This window comes from Prenolepis imparis, unplaced genomic scaffold (assembly GCF_030444845.1).
Source record: "Prenolepis imparis isolate NDT839.2.m4 unplaced genomic scaffold, iyPreImpa1.0 SCAF_7, whole genome shotgun sequence".
Classification (NCBI taxonomy): domain Eukaryota; kingdom Metazoa; phylum Arthropoda; class Insecta; order Hymenoptera; family Formicidae; genus Prenolepis; species Prenolepis imparis.
In genome coordinates this window covers 8521896-8538995 of record NW_028141165.1, presented here as the reverse complement: position 1 = coordinate 8538995, position 17100 = coordinate 8521896, and the positions used below count along the sequence as shown (strand labels likewise).

At 34.9% G+C, this 17100-nt stretch overlaps 2 protein-coding genes across 2 annotated transcripts; both read right to left on the bottom strand.

Moving 5' to 3' along the window:
* Window positions 1-4907: 4907 nt before the first annotated feature.
* On the bottom strand, window positions 4908-11329 carry LOC145938438 (uncharacterized). Its single transcript, XM_083042080.1, has 4 exons — window positions 10922-11329; window positions 9706-10575; window positions 9425-9556; window positions 4908-9326 (listed from the first exon to the last, which is right to left on the bottom strand). Exons 1-4 carry the CDS (start codon window positions 11262-11264, stop codon window positions 8035-8037), a joined length of 2637 nt encoding a protein of 878 aa, XP_082898206.1. The 5' UTR covers window positions 11265-11329; the 3' UTR covers window positions 4908-8034.
* A 1459-nt stretch (window positions 11330-12788) lies between these two features.
* On the bottom strand, window positions 12789-15988 carry Tram (translocating chain-associated membrane protein 1). Its single transcript, XM_083042329.1, has 7 exons — window positions 15719-15988; window positions 15016-15192; window positions 14798-14913; window positions 14478-14690; window positions 14288-14397; window positions 13919-14206; window positions 12789-13783 (listed from the first exon to the last, which is right to left on the bottom strand). The coding sequence occupies exons 1-7, from the start codon at window positions 15848-15850 to the stop codon at window positions 13686-13688; spliced, it is 1134 nt and encodes a 377-aa protein (XP_082898455.1). The 5' UTR covers window positions 15851-15988; the 3' UTR covers window positions 12789-13685.
* Between the last annotated feature and the right edge of the window lie 1112 nt (window positions 15989-17100).

The following is a 17100-nucleotide window of genomic DNA, read 5'->3' as shown; positions in this document are numbered from 1 at the left end:
TTAATACGATAAACATAAAATAAGGATGCGTCGCACAGGGTCCGCGTCAAAAATGTATCGATTTCTAATATTTTAAGACGAGCCAAAAATTCATCGATTATACATTTTAACAGTACATTGATTACAGAATCTTTTGGTACCATGCAGACACCAGCGTACAAATTTTTTAATACGATAAACATAAAATAAGGATGCGTCGCACAGGGTCCGCGTCAAAAAAGAATCGATTACTAATATTTTAAGACGAGCCAAAAATTCATCGATTATACATTTTAACAGTACATTGATTACAGAATCTTTTGGTACCAAACAGACACCAGCGTACAAATTTGTTAATACGATATACATATAATAATGATGCGTCGCATAGGGTCAGCGGTAAAAAAGTATAGATTTCTAATATTTTAAGACGAGCCAAAAATTCATCGATTATACATTTTAATAGTACATTGATTACAGAATTTTTTGGTACCAAGCAGACAACAGCGTACAAACTTTTTCATTTGCTATACATAAAATAAGGATGCGTCGCACAGGATCCGCGTCAAAAAAGAATCGATTACTAATATTTTTAGACGAGCCAAAAATTCATCGATTATACATTTTAACAGTACATTGATTACAGAATCTTTTGGTACCAAGCAGACAACAGCGTACAAACTTTTTCATTTGCTATACATAAATTAAGGATGCGTCGCATAGGGTCAGCGGTAAAAAAGTATCGATTTCTAATATTTTAAGACGAGCCAAAAATTCATCGATTATACATTTTAATAGTACATTGATTACAGAATCTTTTGGTACCATGCAGACACCAGCGTACAAATTTTTTATTACGATATACATAAAATAATGATGCGTCGCACAGGATCCGCGTCAAAAAAGAATCGATTACTAATATTTTAAGACGAGCCAAAAATTCATCGATTATACATTTTAACAGTACATTGATTATAGAATCTTTTGGTACCATGCAGACACCAGCGTACAAATTTTTAATACGATAAATGTAAAATTAGGATGCGTCGCACAGGGTCCGCGTCAAGAAAGTATGAATTTCTAATATTTTAAGACGAGCCAAAAATTCATCGATTGAACATTTTAATAGTACATTGATTACAGAATCTTTTGGTACCAAGCAGACAACAGCGTACAAACTTTTTCATTTGCTATACATAAATTAAGGTTGCGTCGCATAGGGTCAGCGGTAAAAAAGTATCGATTTCTGATATTTTAAGACGAGCCAAAAATTCATCGATTATACATTTTAATAGTACATTGATTATAGAATTATTTGGTACCAAACAGACACCAGCGTACAAATTTTTTAATACGATATACATAAAATAAGGATGCGTCGCACAGGATCCGCGTCAAAAAAGAATCGATTACTAATATTTTTAGACGAGCCAAAAATTCATCGATTATACATTTTAACAGTACATTGATTACAGAATCTTTTGGTACCATGCAGACACCAGCGTACAAATTTTTTAATACGATTAACATAAAATAAGGATGCGTCGCACAGGGTCCGCGTCAAAAATGTATCGATTTCTAATATTTTAAGACGAGCCAAAAATTCATCGATTATACATTTTAACAGTACATTGATTGCAGAATCTTTTGGTACCATGCAGACACCAGCGTACAAATTTTTTAATACGATAAACATAAAATATGGATGCGTCGCACATGGTCCGCGTCAAAAAAGTATCGATTTCTAATATTTTAAGACGAGCCAAAAATTCATCGATTATACATTTTAATAGTACATTGATTATAGAATTATTTGGTACCAAACAGACACCAGCGTACAAATTTTTTATTACGATATACATAAAATAATGATGCGTCGCACAGGATCCGCGTCAAAAAAGAATGGATTACTAATATTTTAAGACGAGCCAAAAATTCATCGATTATACATTTTAGCAGTACATTGATTATAGAATCTTTTGGTACCATGCAGACACCAGCGTACAAATTTTTAATACGATAAATGTAAAATTAGGATGCGTCGCACAGGGTCCGCGTCAAGAAAGTATGAATTTCTAATATTTTAAGACGAGCCAAAAATTCATCGATTATACATTGTAATAGTACATTGATTACAGAATCTTTTGGTACCAAGCAGACAACAGCGTACAAACTTTTTCATTTGCTATACATAAATTAAGGATGCGTCGCATAGGGTCAGCGGTAAAAAAGTATCGATTTCTAATATTTTAAGACGAGCCAAAAATTCATCGATTATACATTTTAATAGTACATTGATTACAGAATCTTTTGGTACCAAGCAGACAACAGCGTACAAACTTTTTCATTTGCTATACATAAATTAGGGATGCGTCGCATAGGGTCAGCGGTAAAAAAGTATCGATTTCTGATATTTTAAGACGAGCCAAAAATTCATCGATTATACATTTTAATAGTACATTGATTATAGAATTATTTGGTACCAAACAGACACCAGCGTACAAATTTTTTAATACGATATACATAAAATAAGGATGCGTCGCACAGGATCCGCGTCAAAAAAGAATCGATTACTAATATTTTAAGACGAGCCAAAAATTCATCGATTATACATTTTAACAGTACATTGATTGCAGAATCTTTTGGTACCATGCAGACACCAGCGTACAAATTTTTAATACGATAAACATAAAATTATGATGCGTCGCACAGGGTCCGCGTCAAAAAAGTATGAATTTCTAATATTTTAAGACGAGCCAAAAATTCGTCGATTATACATTTTAATAGTACATTGATTACAGAATCTTTTGGTACCAAGCAGACAACAGCGTACAAACTTTTTCATTTGCTATACATAAATTAAGGATGCGTCGCATAGGGTCAGCGGTCAAAAAGTATCGATTTCTAATATTTTAAGTCGAGCCAAAAATTCATCGATTATACATTTTAATAGTACATTGATTACAGAATCTTTTGGTACCCTGCAGACACCAGCGTACAAATTTTTTAATACGATAAACATAAAATAAGGATGCGTCGCACAGGGTCCGCGTCAAAAATGTATCGATTTCTAATATTTTAAGACGAGCCAAAAATTCATCGATTATAAATTTTAACAGTACATTGATTACAGTATCTTTTGGTACCATGCAGACACCAGCGTACAAATTTTTTAATACGATAAACATAAAATAAGGATGCGTCGCATAAGGTCAGCAGTAAAAAAGTTAAATTTTCAATATTTTAAAACGCGCCAAAAATTAATCGTATATATATTTCAATAATGTATTGGTAGCAGATTATGATGGTACCATTAGCATACCAACCTACAAACTTTTTGGTATAATTTACGTAATATAATTGAGCGCCGTATGGGATCCGCGGCATAAAAGTTTTAATTTTCAATATTTTAAATCGAGCCAAAAATTAATCGTATATATATTTCAATATTGTATTGGTAGCAGATTATGATGGTACCATCAGCATACCAGCGTACTACTTTTTTGGACTAATAATCGTAAAATGAATACGCGCCGTATGGGGTCCACCGTTTAAAATGTTTAATTTTCAATATTATTATACGAGCCAAAAATTAATCGTATATAAATTTCAATAGTGTATTGGTAGCAGATTATGATGGTACCATCAGCATACCTGCGTACAAATTTTTGGTTTAATATACGTATTATAATTGGGCGCCATATGGGATCCGCGGCTTAAAAGTTTTAATTTTCAATATTTTAAAACGCGCCAAAAATTAATCTTTCATGTGTTTTTACAGTATATTGTCTGCACATTATGATGGTACCATCAGCATACCAGCGTACTACTTTTTTGGTCTAATATATGTAAAATGAATCCGCACCGTATGGGGTCCGCGGTTTAAAAATTTTAATTTTCAATATTTTGAACCGAGCCAAAAATTAATCGTATATAAATTTGAATAGTGTATTGGTAGCAGATTATGATGGTACCATCAGCATACCTGCGTACAAATTTTTGGTTTAATATACGTAATATAATTGTGCGCCATATGGGATCCGCGGCTTAAAAGTTTTAATTTTCAATATTTTAAAACGCGCCAAAAATTAATCTTTCATGTGTTTTTACAGTATATTGTCTGCACATTATGATGGTACCATCAGCATACCAGCGTACTACTTTTTTGGTCTAATATATGTAAAATGAATCCGCACCGTATGGGGTCCGCGGTTTAAAAATTTTAATTTTCAATATTTTGAACCGAGCCAAAAATTAATCGTATGTAAATTTGAATAGTGTATTGGTAGCAGATTATGATGTACCATCAGCATACCAGCCTACAATCTTTTTGGTATAATATACGTAATATAATTGAGCGCCGTATGGGATCCGCGGCTTAAAAGTTTTAATTTTCAATATTTTAATACGAGCCAAAAATTAATCGTATATATATTTCAATAGTGTATTGGTAGCAGATTATGATGGTACCATCAGCATACTAGCCTACAAATTTTTTGATATAATATACGCATAGTAGACAAGTGAAAATTTATGTATATATATCATAATTTTCGCAGAAACTCGAATCATATTATATACCTTTAATTGTTGCAAAAATAATATTAACGGAAAAAGATCCTTTTCCATTTTTTCCCCTTTGTAAAAATTATTAACGATAATTCAAAAAATTATTAACTCTCTTGTCATTTTATAATAAATTTTCATTTAAAAAGGAAACATTTTTAATATATCATATTTACATCCTTATTGCACTTATATAATTTGATTATTTAACAAAAAATATTACTGCTTTAGAAGGCTTGATGATAAATCGAAATTGATAATATTCTTCATTAGTTTTTCCATACAGAAGTGAAAGATCTTTCGATATTTCGCAAATGTACATAAAAGAGAGAGAGAAGGAAAGAGAAATAATAACTCTTAGAATAATTACAGTCATTTATTCGTTTTTCACATATAAAACGTATCAAGAAAAACGGATAGTGCACCTGCAATTTTGCGAAAGCTTCCCGTTACTCTTGCTACATCTTCTATCGCTAAACCATATATGTATATGTGTGTAGCGTAATATAAAAATGACTCTTCCTAAAAATCCATAATGAGTGTCCCCGTTTCGTTCGGAGTTATAGAATACGCTTGTTTTAATCTCTCGATGCTCTCTACTTTCGTTATCAATAGGTAATAATATTCCACACTATCCTGTAGTCGCTCTTTCTCTATAACTAAATATCTTCTCTATACATTCTCTATATGTTTTTTAATTCCATACATAAATTCCATATACACTTTTTTTCTTTACATTATATATTCTCGATTAGATTAGTATTTATAATATAGTCCTGTGATTCCGTAACGATATCCACCGGCGTTACTATATCAATCTCCTTCCCGCGATTATTCATATATTATATATATGTATTATACACGTTACTTGTTAAACGTATTTTCATGCAAAATACGCTGCATTTTTATACTTAAAATTTATATAGAGGAAAAAAAAATTGAGACTATTTTTTTCTGCGGCAGGCAAAGAATATAACGAATAACGTTTCGTGCACATTTTCCTTTTAACAACACGAACATACACATATTATCCAATTAAATAAAATCACGAATAGGAAAAAAATATGGAAGAGGATAGGGTGAGAGCGATAAAAACGCATCCTCTCCCACCGCAATCGTTTTATGCGTTTCCTTTGTTGCTCCCCGCTTATTCCGCACTAACGAGGAAACTTTCGGAAGCCTCTTCGAATTTCGCAAGCTCCGCGCGGATTTGTCATAAAGCAGCACACGAAATTAAAGACCCATCGTCTCTTTTTATTTTTTCTATAATTGCTCTAGGGGAAAAAAAGATGTTCTAGCTAATTAAAATTGTTTCGATTTTTTTCAAAGTCTTAGATAGCTAGGGCGAGTATCCGAATAGCCTCCTCGTATCATCTACGCTCTTGTCTTGTCTTCTCTCTATTGTAAGAAATCTCTATTATGATTTAATAAAATCATAGTTTAGTAAAGAATGTCTCTTTTATCACGACAATTAAATGAAAAAATTATGGCTACGATACATTCCTCGTTATTTTGCTGGCTCAACGAGTACATTCTTGATTTATATGTTCGGGATAATATATATGTAACAATAATATAATTAAGTTGTAAAAGAATCTGCTTATCTGAATTGAGTCACGATGTATGTAATAAGCCGTGCCCCGATTATTATCGTTCGAAGAATCTCATAGACATAATTTTGGAAATGAAACTAATATATGTGTAATAACGATCATCGATGAAAGAAATGAAGCTCATCGCGCGCCCCAGAATATATGCGTTAAATCACGGTTGTCGGAAATACTCTTACGAGAGAGTGCGAGTAAAATTCTGCTGCGTAAAATTAACAGCATCGAGATAAAGGCTAGGACGATTTTCGGATGTAAAATATTGCGTATCACAAAATAGCAGGAGCGCGAAAAAACGAGGACTCGCGAATTTATCAGCCAATCGTTAAAAAAACGTATGTACATGCACGTAAAATATATATATATTATTATATATATTTTATATAATATATATAATTAATATATATATATAATTAGGGGGCGCGAATATACGGGCGAGAGAGAGTTCTAGCCTATCGGAAACGGAACTCCGTTGAAGGAACTGTATTTCTCGATAATCAACTCTGCGTCCGTTACAAGTTTCGACGCAAAATCTCTGTCCGCGCGCGGAACTTACATATATAAATCTCTTAATATAACGCTTAATATATAACAATTTATTCGATAATTGCGGTATGTTAATCAAGGCCGTCAAAGCTGACAGTAGCAATTGCGATATCAAGCGCATCTTGTCAAACATATAATTCCTCTTTTTAACGCTATACAATAATTATATTCGCTAAAGAATCTGTCTTTCTTGATTATAATATCGATATACAAATGTCATGTAACAAATATTATACATTAGAATAGTTTGCGTGAACGTTAGCTAAGGATAACTGAAGTTAACGTGATTCCTCTCGTTCTCCTCGTTCCATGTTTGAAAAAAAAAAACGTGGATTCGGTCGAATTTCACTTAACTTTATAACTGGTAGTAATTTATGTCCACGGGAACGACAGACATAGAAATATAAATACGTATTATCTCGCGATAAAGCAACTCCCGATAGAAAGTTTTTATTATAAACCGCGTAACAAAGTATAAAATCGAGCGATTGTCACTCCGTGATTTGGCGATTATTTTCTGCTGAAGGCGAAGAAAATTACCAAAAGATCCAGCTGTCGGCGCGTATAATCGAACTTTCAAGAAAAGAGAAGCTATAATTAACTTGCGTACATCTAACAATTGTTATGGACTGCTGCAACGAGTTAGCGACTTAAGCCTAAATGGACAAGCTCTCTTAAAAAATAATTGTAATCGCTGTATATAAAATTACACTTTTTTTTTCAATCTCGCATGCATCTCTCTTATCGTCGTCGAAATTACGGACATGTGCATTTCCCATCCTTCTTCACGTTCGTCGCGCAATTTAACAATGTCTCGTTCGCAAATATTGTCATTCTTCGTTTTGATTGTAGCGCGGTATTTCATTTCGTCAAGAGGAGTAATAAAAATAGATACGAGGAGCGTCCCGAAAGCTCTCTTTACAATCTTAAAAGAATTCCTTTTGACACAAGAATTCTATCGAACAAATCTCGTTGAAAATTTCGGTCAGTTCTTCCGGGAAACGTATTGCATAAGTCGCGTTTTCGCTATTTTAAAAAACGTGCACGATCGAAGTTACATTAGGAACCAAAAACGGCACGTAGGCGCGCATTAAACGTTCCGTAGAGTGGACACCGAAAAACACAACATTGTAACAATCTAAAGATTCGCATTTATACGCTGCGCATTTATACTCTCGCAAAATGTTATCCAGGTACGCATTCGACACGACGCAAAAACGATCTCTCGTTAAAAATACGTAAGACACTATACAAAGTCGCAAATAGTTTTCAATCGAACTCCAGTTTTCCTTCAATATATGGCTTATAGGAACATCCAGCCGTGCGCGGAGGAGGATTATCGCGCGCGCGTCTCGTCTTCGACCGCGATTTTCACGCGTTTCGGCGGCCGGCCGCGTTTCCTCTTAACCGCGGCACTCACTGCGCTCGATTTTCGTTCGTCGTTCGTCTTAAAGACCGTCCCCGTCGCGTTGGTCGTCTCGACGACGCTTCTCTCGCTCTCGGTAGTCTTCCTCGTACGTCTAGGACGCCCGGCTATTCGCTCCATCTCGTCGAACTGCGCCTGCAAACGGCGCGCGATTTCGAAGTCCTCTCGCTCCTGCAGCAGCAATCGTTCGATCCGTTGTTGTTCCTCGATCGCTTCCTTGTCGGAGGGCAGCTCGCTGTCGACGCAGAGTTCGACGATGTGGTTGCTCTCCGGTACGCACTCCTCCGTCTCGTCGGAAGACTCCGGTGGCGAGTCGTAGTTAAACCTACTGTTACTCTTGTTGCGCGACCCGTCCGATACGGGATCGTCCGTCTTGGAGGTCTTCGTCAAGTTTCGCGCGGACTTCCTCAGATTCACTTTAGCGCTGGCGTCTGAAGAAAGTTCCTCGTTCCTCTCCGGATCCTCCGTATTGCTCTGGGAAGTCCTGCTGATTTTTCTCCGCTTCGTTCTCCTCGGCTCGGAGTGTCCGACATCGACTTCCGCGTTCTCTTCCAACGTCGAGACGTGATCCGTCGAGGGACTCTCGTCCCCCCTTTCGGACAATGCTTTCTTTCTCGTTGGTGCTCTGCTTCGTTTAGACGTACTGGATTCAATGTCTTGCTTCGACGTTTCTTTCTCCATATTTTCTTTCCTTCTTTTAATCCGCTCCGCTATATTTTCCACCGCTACATCGCGATCGTCGTTCTGCTCGTCGTTTTGCGGACTTATTTTGCCGAATGAATCCGTCGGCTCGTCCTCTTCCTCGTCTATCACGTTCAACGTGAGTCCAGTTGCCCTCTTATTACTCCGCAGATTTCTATTCCGCTTGGCTTTCACTATCATACCATTTCTCACGCGCGTCCTCCAAGACTTACGAGTTTTTCTTGCATCCGATTCATCGTCCGACGACGACTTCTTGCTCGTTTTAAGGCCATTAACTATCTTGTTTGCGTCCTTCGTATAATTTTTATTACTGTCGAATGACGATTCGGGCACAAAATCGAGTCGGCGGATAACGTCATTTGTCTGAGGTTTCGTCGTCGATTTATTCAAAACCGTTTGAGAATAATCGAGGGACGTCGACGGCTGCTGATCGAGCGACGTTCTCGTATCCTCTAGATTGTGCGCAATTTGCTTCTCTTTCGCGTCCTGTCTTATCCTACCTGTAATATAATTGTTAAACGGTAAAATTAAAAAATCTGTATCTGCATAGTCTTAATTAAGTAATTATACAGGCGCATAAATAACGCGTGCAATTTACCTCTGAAGGCGCTCCATGAGCATCCAATTATACGTTTCATGTGCGTCGGCGATGGAGCTTTTGGCACTGCATTAGACACTTTCTTTAAAACTGGGACCACTCTAATCAATTTCGGATCTATCTGTCTTCCATCTGGGAGCAAAATATAAATACAAAATATGTATAAATATTATCTATTATCTATTATTAAACTAGATATTTTCTATATAAAAATTTATTACATTAAAATAAGATAAGTATTATAATTTCTCTCTCTTTCATTTTTTCTTACAGATATATACCTGAAGAAATTTTTAATTTCGTCCTCGGCACCGTCTTGATGGGCTTGAAATGATGAATCTCCTGGTTTATACTGTCGTGACTGCCCGAACTCTCGGCACTCCCTATCCTTTCGTCGTCATCGGCCAGCGTCATACACACCTCTATTCCTAAACTCTTCTTTTTGCTGTTCACCACATCGCTCGGTACCCGCAACTCTTCCTTAGTTTCCATCATGTAAGCTTTGGACGTGGAGCATCCAGGATCCATGGAATAATTCGAGGTGCAAGGTTGGGTGAATTTGGACACTGTCTGATGTTTTAACGTCTTTGTGACAGTGTTATACACTGGTATTTGTTTCTGACAACAATATTTAACTGAAACTTTATGCATACTGGGTGCGTTCGCCTCATTAGGGCCATATACACTGGAACATATTGTCTCGATTTTAGATAAAAGTGCCGCACTCGTTTGTCTCGGCTTCAAACTGTCGCTGACAGTCTCGGGAAGACTCATCATTTGCCTGCCTTCCAAGTGTGCGGCTTCGGTTTGTGGCGTTTCGACATTATTTACAAGTGTAGTCTTAGCGTTAAATCTGGACGCGTCAAGAACGTAACTCGACGCGTTTAAACACTGATTGTAACACTTTGCAGCTTCCTTGTGCTTCTTCACAACCTGCTGCTTCGCCAAGGTCTTGGCTAGCAATTGATCCTGCGCCAGTTGAGCCAACAACAGCTGATGCTCCTCCACCTGAATCTTCTGTATCAACGCCTCGCTGGCTATCTGTTCGGCTTGTCTTCGGCGACGCATCTCTTCCTCGGCCATTTGAAGTTGCGCCTCATATTCCCTGTGTATCTCTCCAGCTGCGCTGAGTATCCTTTTTGTTGCATAATCTGCGTTAAAGAAAAATGCTCTCCCTTTATAACTTATCTTGCAATTATAATCATTCTACACTCAAGCAATAAATAATTAAGGGATAATTAAGTCGTCAACGCTTATTAATATTTAAATTAAACAAACCAAGATTAAAAATGTGAAGAAAGTAACACGTACAGATGCAATAATAGCCGAAAACATCAAGAGATTACATAATCCATGCGAATTATCTCGCAGAAGAGAATATACCGAGTATTGATGTAAAAAATACATACAAATAACATACATGTAGGTTATGTTACGTTTGTTTATTGCTCGCGACGCGCACATATGTGTGCGTGTATAAGCGTGTGCGTCACTCACCAGCGTCCAAGCTGAGATCCCCCTCCTCGCCATTATGCTTGTTCTCGACCTCCTTCGGGAACTTGGTCCTGATGAGCTCCCAGAGGCCGTGGTTCACCAGGGTCTCCGACTTGGTCGCGTTACGGAGCCACGAGCCCACTCGTACCCGGCACAGCGGACAGCTCAGGCTATTGTGCTCGAACGTACCCTTGAGACAGCGCAGGCAGAGGTTATGTGTGCACGGCAGCGTCACTGGCTCGATTAATATCCCGCGGCAGACCGGGCACATGAGGTCGCGCAGATGCACGTCCGCGGTGGCCCGCGACGACAGATCCAGCAACTTGGACGTGCGCTTCAGATACATCTTTCCATATTCTCTACCGCGACTACGACGGCTACCGCACTGACTGCTACAACTACACCGTCGCGTCGTCGCGCACAGTCGCGACTGTATGTGTGTGCGTATATATGTGCGATTCCGCGTTCCGCTGTTCCGCGCGCCGCAAAACGCGCGGATTCGCGGATTGATAAGAGAGAGAGAGAGAGAGAGAGAGAGAGAGAGAGAGAGAGAGAGAGAGAGAGAGAGAGAGAGAGAGAGAGAGAGAGAGAGAAAGAGAGAGAAAGTACGCAGTTTTACTATTATAAAATTAAAAAATATTCCATTCAATATAAAAATTTCGAAAACTAATTATCTCTCTTAAGAAAAATTGCGATAAAAATCAAACGTCATAAAAAAGGAATTATTTATTATTTTGTCCTTTCTGATATAATATAATAATTTTCAATAAACTATAGATATAAATACTAAATTACGCTCCAATCTAATATAATGATAATTGAATGAATTAAAATTATAGCAATATATAACAATAATTTGATGAATGAAAATTATATCTGGTTATAAAAATAATTTCAAATTTTTGTGAATGGAATATTTTTCTATGATATTAAAAAGTCAATAACTATCATCAAGCGTATATATATACAAAATTAAAATCGTTATTGAAAAATTCAATAATTTTAATTAACAATAAGATAAACGCAAAAATTAAATGACAAGACCTATGTTATATTTTAGTCTAACATATTTGATATGAACTGATGGAATATTTTATATAATATTCATTTTTTGATAATTTTACAATAATTTTTATGTACAGAATAATGAGATAAATTAATTGTGATGTAAAGAAAACAGATGTTTTTAAAAATAAAGTAGATTACAATGTAATTATATATCTTTTGGTGTCACACCTTAGTATATAGTTTTACTTTTTCTTTATTAGATTCTTATTACAAAATATCACAAATTATTATTCATGTGTTCTTAAAGTTACACAATTTTTACTTTATTTAAATTTACTCTAATTTATTTATTCTACATGTCATGAATTGATAATGTATATTTATAATGTAAACTTATCGATGTTTAGAAATTTATCTCATTAGCACATTGTTAATAATATAAGTACATTTATATTAGTCATTATTTTAAAGGTATATACATTTAATTTTTAATAAATTAATACAATTATTTAACACAAGATAGTAAATTTCAAAATATTTATCATGTATACCATTTTTCTATAGATATAAATTATGAATAATGACAAATTGATTGACTACTGCGCTGAAATCTTATTGCACAATTCATTACAGTTAATAATACGAAGATTCCACTGTATTTTAACTAAATGCTTATTAAGGTATGTGAATGGAAATATTTTTTCAAAAGCTATTTGTTTATTTTTTTCTTACAATTTTCATTTCTTTTTTTGTAATTTGTAATTTTAAAGAAAATATAATCTTTCATCAAGCACACATGCAATACTAAAATAACGAGATTTTTTTTATTGGTATATATGTATTAAAAAATAGTCGGTAAAACTTGTATTTAAATGTAACAATATAATTCCATAATAGGATATGTATATTTCTATGACATGATTCTTATATAAGACTTATGTGTGGTCCAGAACATTATTTCGTGCAATATATCTATGTATTTCCTTCTTGTAACTTATTATTACTAGTATAATAAATTTACATCTATTCGAACTACTTGTTTTACTTTAGAAATAAACCAGGACAAGCAAGCAAGGCCAGTCCAAGTTTATCGTCTAGATGGAGTTCAGTATTTGTTTTGTTTCTTCTTCGTCTCACTCGACAAGATGAAAAAGAGGAAAGCTTGAAAGTAAAAACTTGGACAGGTCTATTCTATAATCGATCAACTCTAAGCTCACCAAAAAAGTAATGCACAAAGAAAATCTATCAAGAATTTTAAATAACAGAGATAAAATTGTAAAAATTTGTCTTAATTAGTTTATAAATAATATGCATTAATGTACTTAAAAAATAGGCGCATAAAAATACAACAAATCAAAATGCACATCAATATTCTACAATTCTATGTGAATGTAACATTTATCTGCAATTTATATAAAAACGAAAAAAATCATAAAATGATTACTTACGGGTAAAAAAAATATCCGCTTGTCATAGTACCACGTACACTTAATTTCTTTTATAAAATATTTAAAATTTATCACGTTTATACATTTATCGAGTACAAAGCCTAGAGCCTAGAGTATCGTATATCTCTGCACTCTGCGTGACATGATTTTGTATCGGTAGCACTATGGAAGCTTCACATTTCTGTATTACGAGACACGATTGCATTTTCGTACATTCTAGTCAAACATTCTGACATATTCATGACATACAAATGATTAAAATTGAATATCCAATCAGCCTTATCAATGACTCCTCTAATTTATTAATCCTCCTATTTTACTTTGGCTGAGGGACGATTTCTTAGGTTCTTCTTCGTCGCCTGATCTACCTCTGGGAGATCGTCATCTTCGGACAAAGCGGATTTCTTGCCTGTAAATACATATGTATATTTTAGTTTCATAAAATAAATATTGACATTCCACACACAGATAAAACTAATAATAAAGTCTTAATAAAGAAATCAATAATAAAGATTTAAATTGAATAAAACAAATCCACTCTCACCTTCTCGCTTTCTCAGCTTTTGTTTCGGCTTGGTTTTAACGACAACAGGCGCGGCGTTTTCGCGCGTGCGTTTAATTTGCTTCGCGATGAAGTAGTACAGGAGGTAACTTTGGAAGAGTGAAATAACAGATACCGCCGAGAATTGCAGGGCTGGAGTATTGAAATTGCCGGTGTCGTAGTCGAAATTAAACTCCAGTTTTCTCAAACCATATAGAAACACCACAACCGTAAGCACGATGGTCGCGAGACGCGCGAACATATACGTCGAATTAGCGACGAGGAATGATACTGCAAACATCATAGAAATGTATTCAAAGAGTTCACACTATAAAAAACACAATAGCTCAACTGTTGACAAAAGCAACTTACATTTCGTTCTTTTCTCTTTTTGACTAATAAAGTGAACCAGTCTGGCTCCATGTAACGAGGCATCTGCCACATAATGGAGAGTCAACAAGATTACTGCTAATTGTTGGAAGCTGCAAAATATACATATTTATTACAAACTTGCAAAAAAAAATTTGGGAAAAGTATGCGTAGGACATTAACTGATAATTACTTAAAGAAATAAGCTGCAGATGTGAAGAGTAATCCGATGGTTGCATGGAGAATGCGTTGTGGAATGTCCTCTTTCTTGACTCGTTGAAAGTAGAGCTCGGGATAACAGTGTAACCAATAGGCAAGCTGGCCGATAAAGAATAATTTCAAAGAGAAAGACATTGGCGCCGGATATTTTTCCCACAATGCCCATATATTTAAAAGCATATTCTCTCTAAAAGAAAAACCTTAGTTATCATTTTGATATTAAAAATAATTGTTATTAAAAATTATAAATTACAAAAGACAAATATTTCTCTTTATAACTAAAATCTATATTACCTAATGATAATATCAATAGCCCATAATGCTGATAATGTATAAAACACTATTAATTGGCTAGACTCGTTAAACTTAGAGAGTTTGACTTTGCTGAGATGGAGACGTTTGGAAAGTTTCTGCAAAAGAAAATTAATTTTTTAGTAACAAACTTAAATATATGTTAAGGCTCAAATATATTTTTATAATCAGTATATTTCATATTCGACAAATATACTTACATCGAATATATATTCCTGAAGCACAGCATGCATTATAATGGTTATCAAGAAGTAAAAGAATACTGCACAGGTGTCTTTCCATCCTGTAGTGTATTTTATCATTGCTGTTGGATCTTCAGTGGTGTTTGTCACATTATGGTGGACAGCGATAAACATATATGCCCATGGCGAAGTGACCTGAAGGAAAATAATCATGTTAGATAAATTCATTGATATAAGAAAAATAATAGAAACAAAAGTACAGTTGTAAAGATAAGTCATTCTGATAAAACATATGTCAATGATTATTTTTCCAAGATATAGATCTTCAGAGTAACTTTCTCTCTATTAACAGTACAATATATAAATTTAAGTAATCTTTATCTATACAAATATATGTCACGATTAATATATATTTACAATAGTCTTTAGAGACGGATAAATTAGAATACTACTTAGAACCACAAAACATCTTGACAAACATTATAAACAGAGATGTATGCTAGAGTCTGACAGTCCCAATTAACACTAACAATCTGTAACATATGGTCATCCTATTTCTCAAATTTCCCCAAATTTTTCTACGCAAGATACAGAGAGAAACTTAGCTCGAACGTGAACGATTCGTGCGAGTAGTTTTATTTTCCAAATCGTGTCACTCGAGCGAATGAGAGTGATAACGCAAACATCGAGTGGAAAACTGACAGATGTGTCAGAGACCGACCTGCACCATCAAGCCGATCACGAAGACCATAGCCACGCAGGAGACGATGTCCGCATGGTTTTGTATGACAAACTCATGGCTGAGAATAGGCGGATTCTTGTTCGAGCTCTTGCGTCCCTTCACCGCGACCATCTTGGCGCGTGTATTCACTGAACGGCGAACGCGGCACGACAGAACGTACCTTGGAGAGTAGAGTCGGCTTCGCCGCGAAAACCGGGCCACGCCGCCTCGCCGTGGAAACGTCACGCGCGCGGCGGCTTACGTCAAGCGATGTGGCGCTCGCGTCCTCTAACCTGTTGGCACCGCGCCAGTCAAATTCACCATGGTATCTTGCCCCGGAAATTATTCATTTCCTTAGCCAAAATAGGAGAAATGCGTTTAGTTGTCAATGAATAAATATTTAAACTTGCAACGCGAGACGGACAGATTTTTTGTGAGAGAAACATAGGAATGACGGATGACAATTCCGATTTAGTCGCTCGCTTGACTTCTAGCGCGACGTATGACGTATTATGACCCAGCGTACCTTGCGCGAATTTGAATTGGAAGAAATCCTCGGATTATTGCGTATATTAATGAAAATTAAAGTCGGGAAGGAAAATTGTGTCCAAAAGATATATATAAGCCGAAAGCATAAATCTGCATGTTTTAAATGTTCTATGTCATTTTTCTAGCTTACTTTTTTAGGCAAGAATTTCTCAGCGAAATTACATATAGTGCGTATTAGATCAAAATTAAAGATTGAATTATACAAAGAATATAATAAACAGGAAATGTGAAATGTATAAATATATATATATATATATATATATATATATATATATATGAATTTTTAGTCGTGCAAAAGTTTGATAGAAATGTTCAAGATAAGTTCCATTTTTCAAACACATTTGCATAATTTATTTGCATAATTTTCTCTCTATAATATGTATTATATTAAATATGTATGATTGATGCGTTTATACATAATATTTCAATTTTGATTTCATTAAGGATTAATTATGCACGTATTTTATGTAACTTCAAACATCGATTAAACTTTTTTTCTAGATTTGGTTAATTATTGGTATTACACTTGCTTGTATTAAAATAGAAATATTTAGAATAAAAAAATATTTATATCCCTATTGTTTATTTATTTATTGAAATAGTAAAAATAGTATAACGAAATATAGAAAATATTTAAAATATTAAATATAGTTTTATATCGTAGACAATTTTTATAGATTCGCATATTATAATACTCGAGAATGTAATTAGATTTGCCTAAGAAATTAGATCAAGAAATGTTTGGAAAAAATTTTAATTATCACGATCGAAAAAATTACTTTTTTTTAGCAAAAACTGTTGGATAGATTGCGTAGTATTGAAATATCATATCA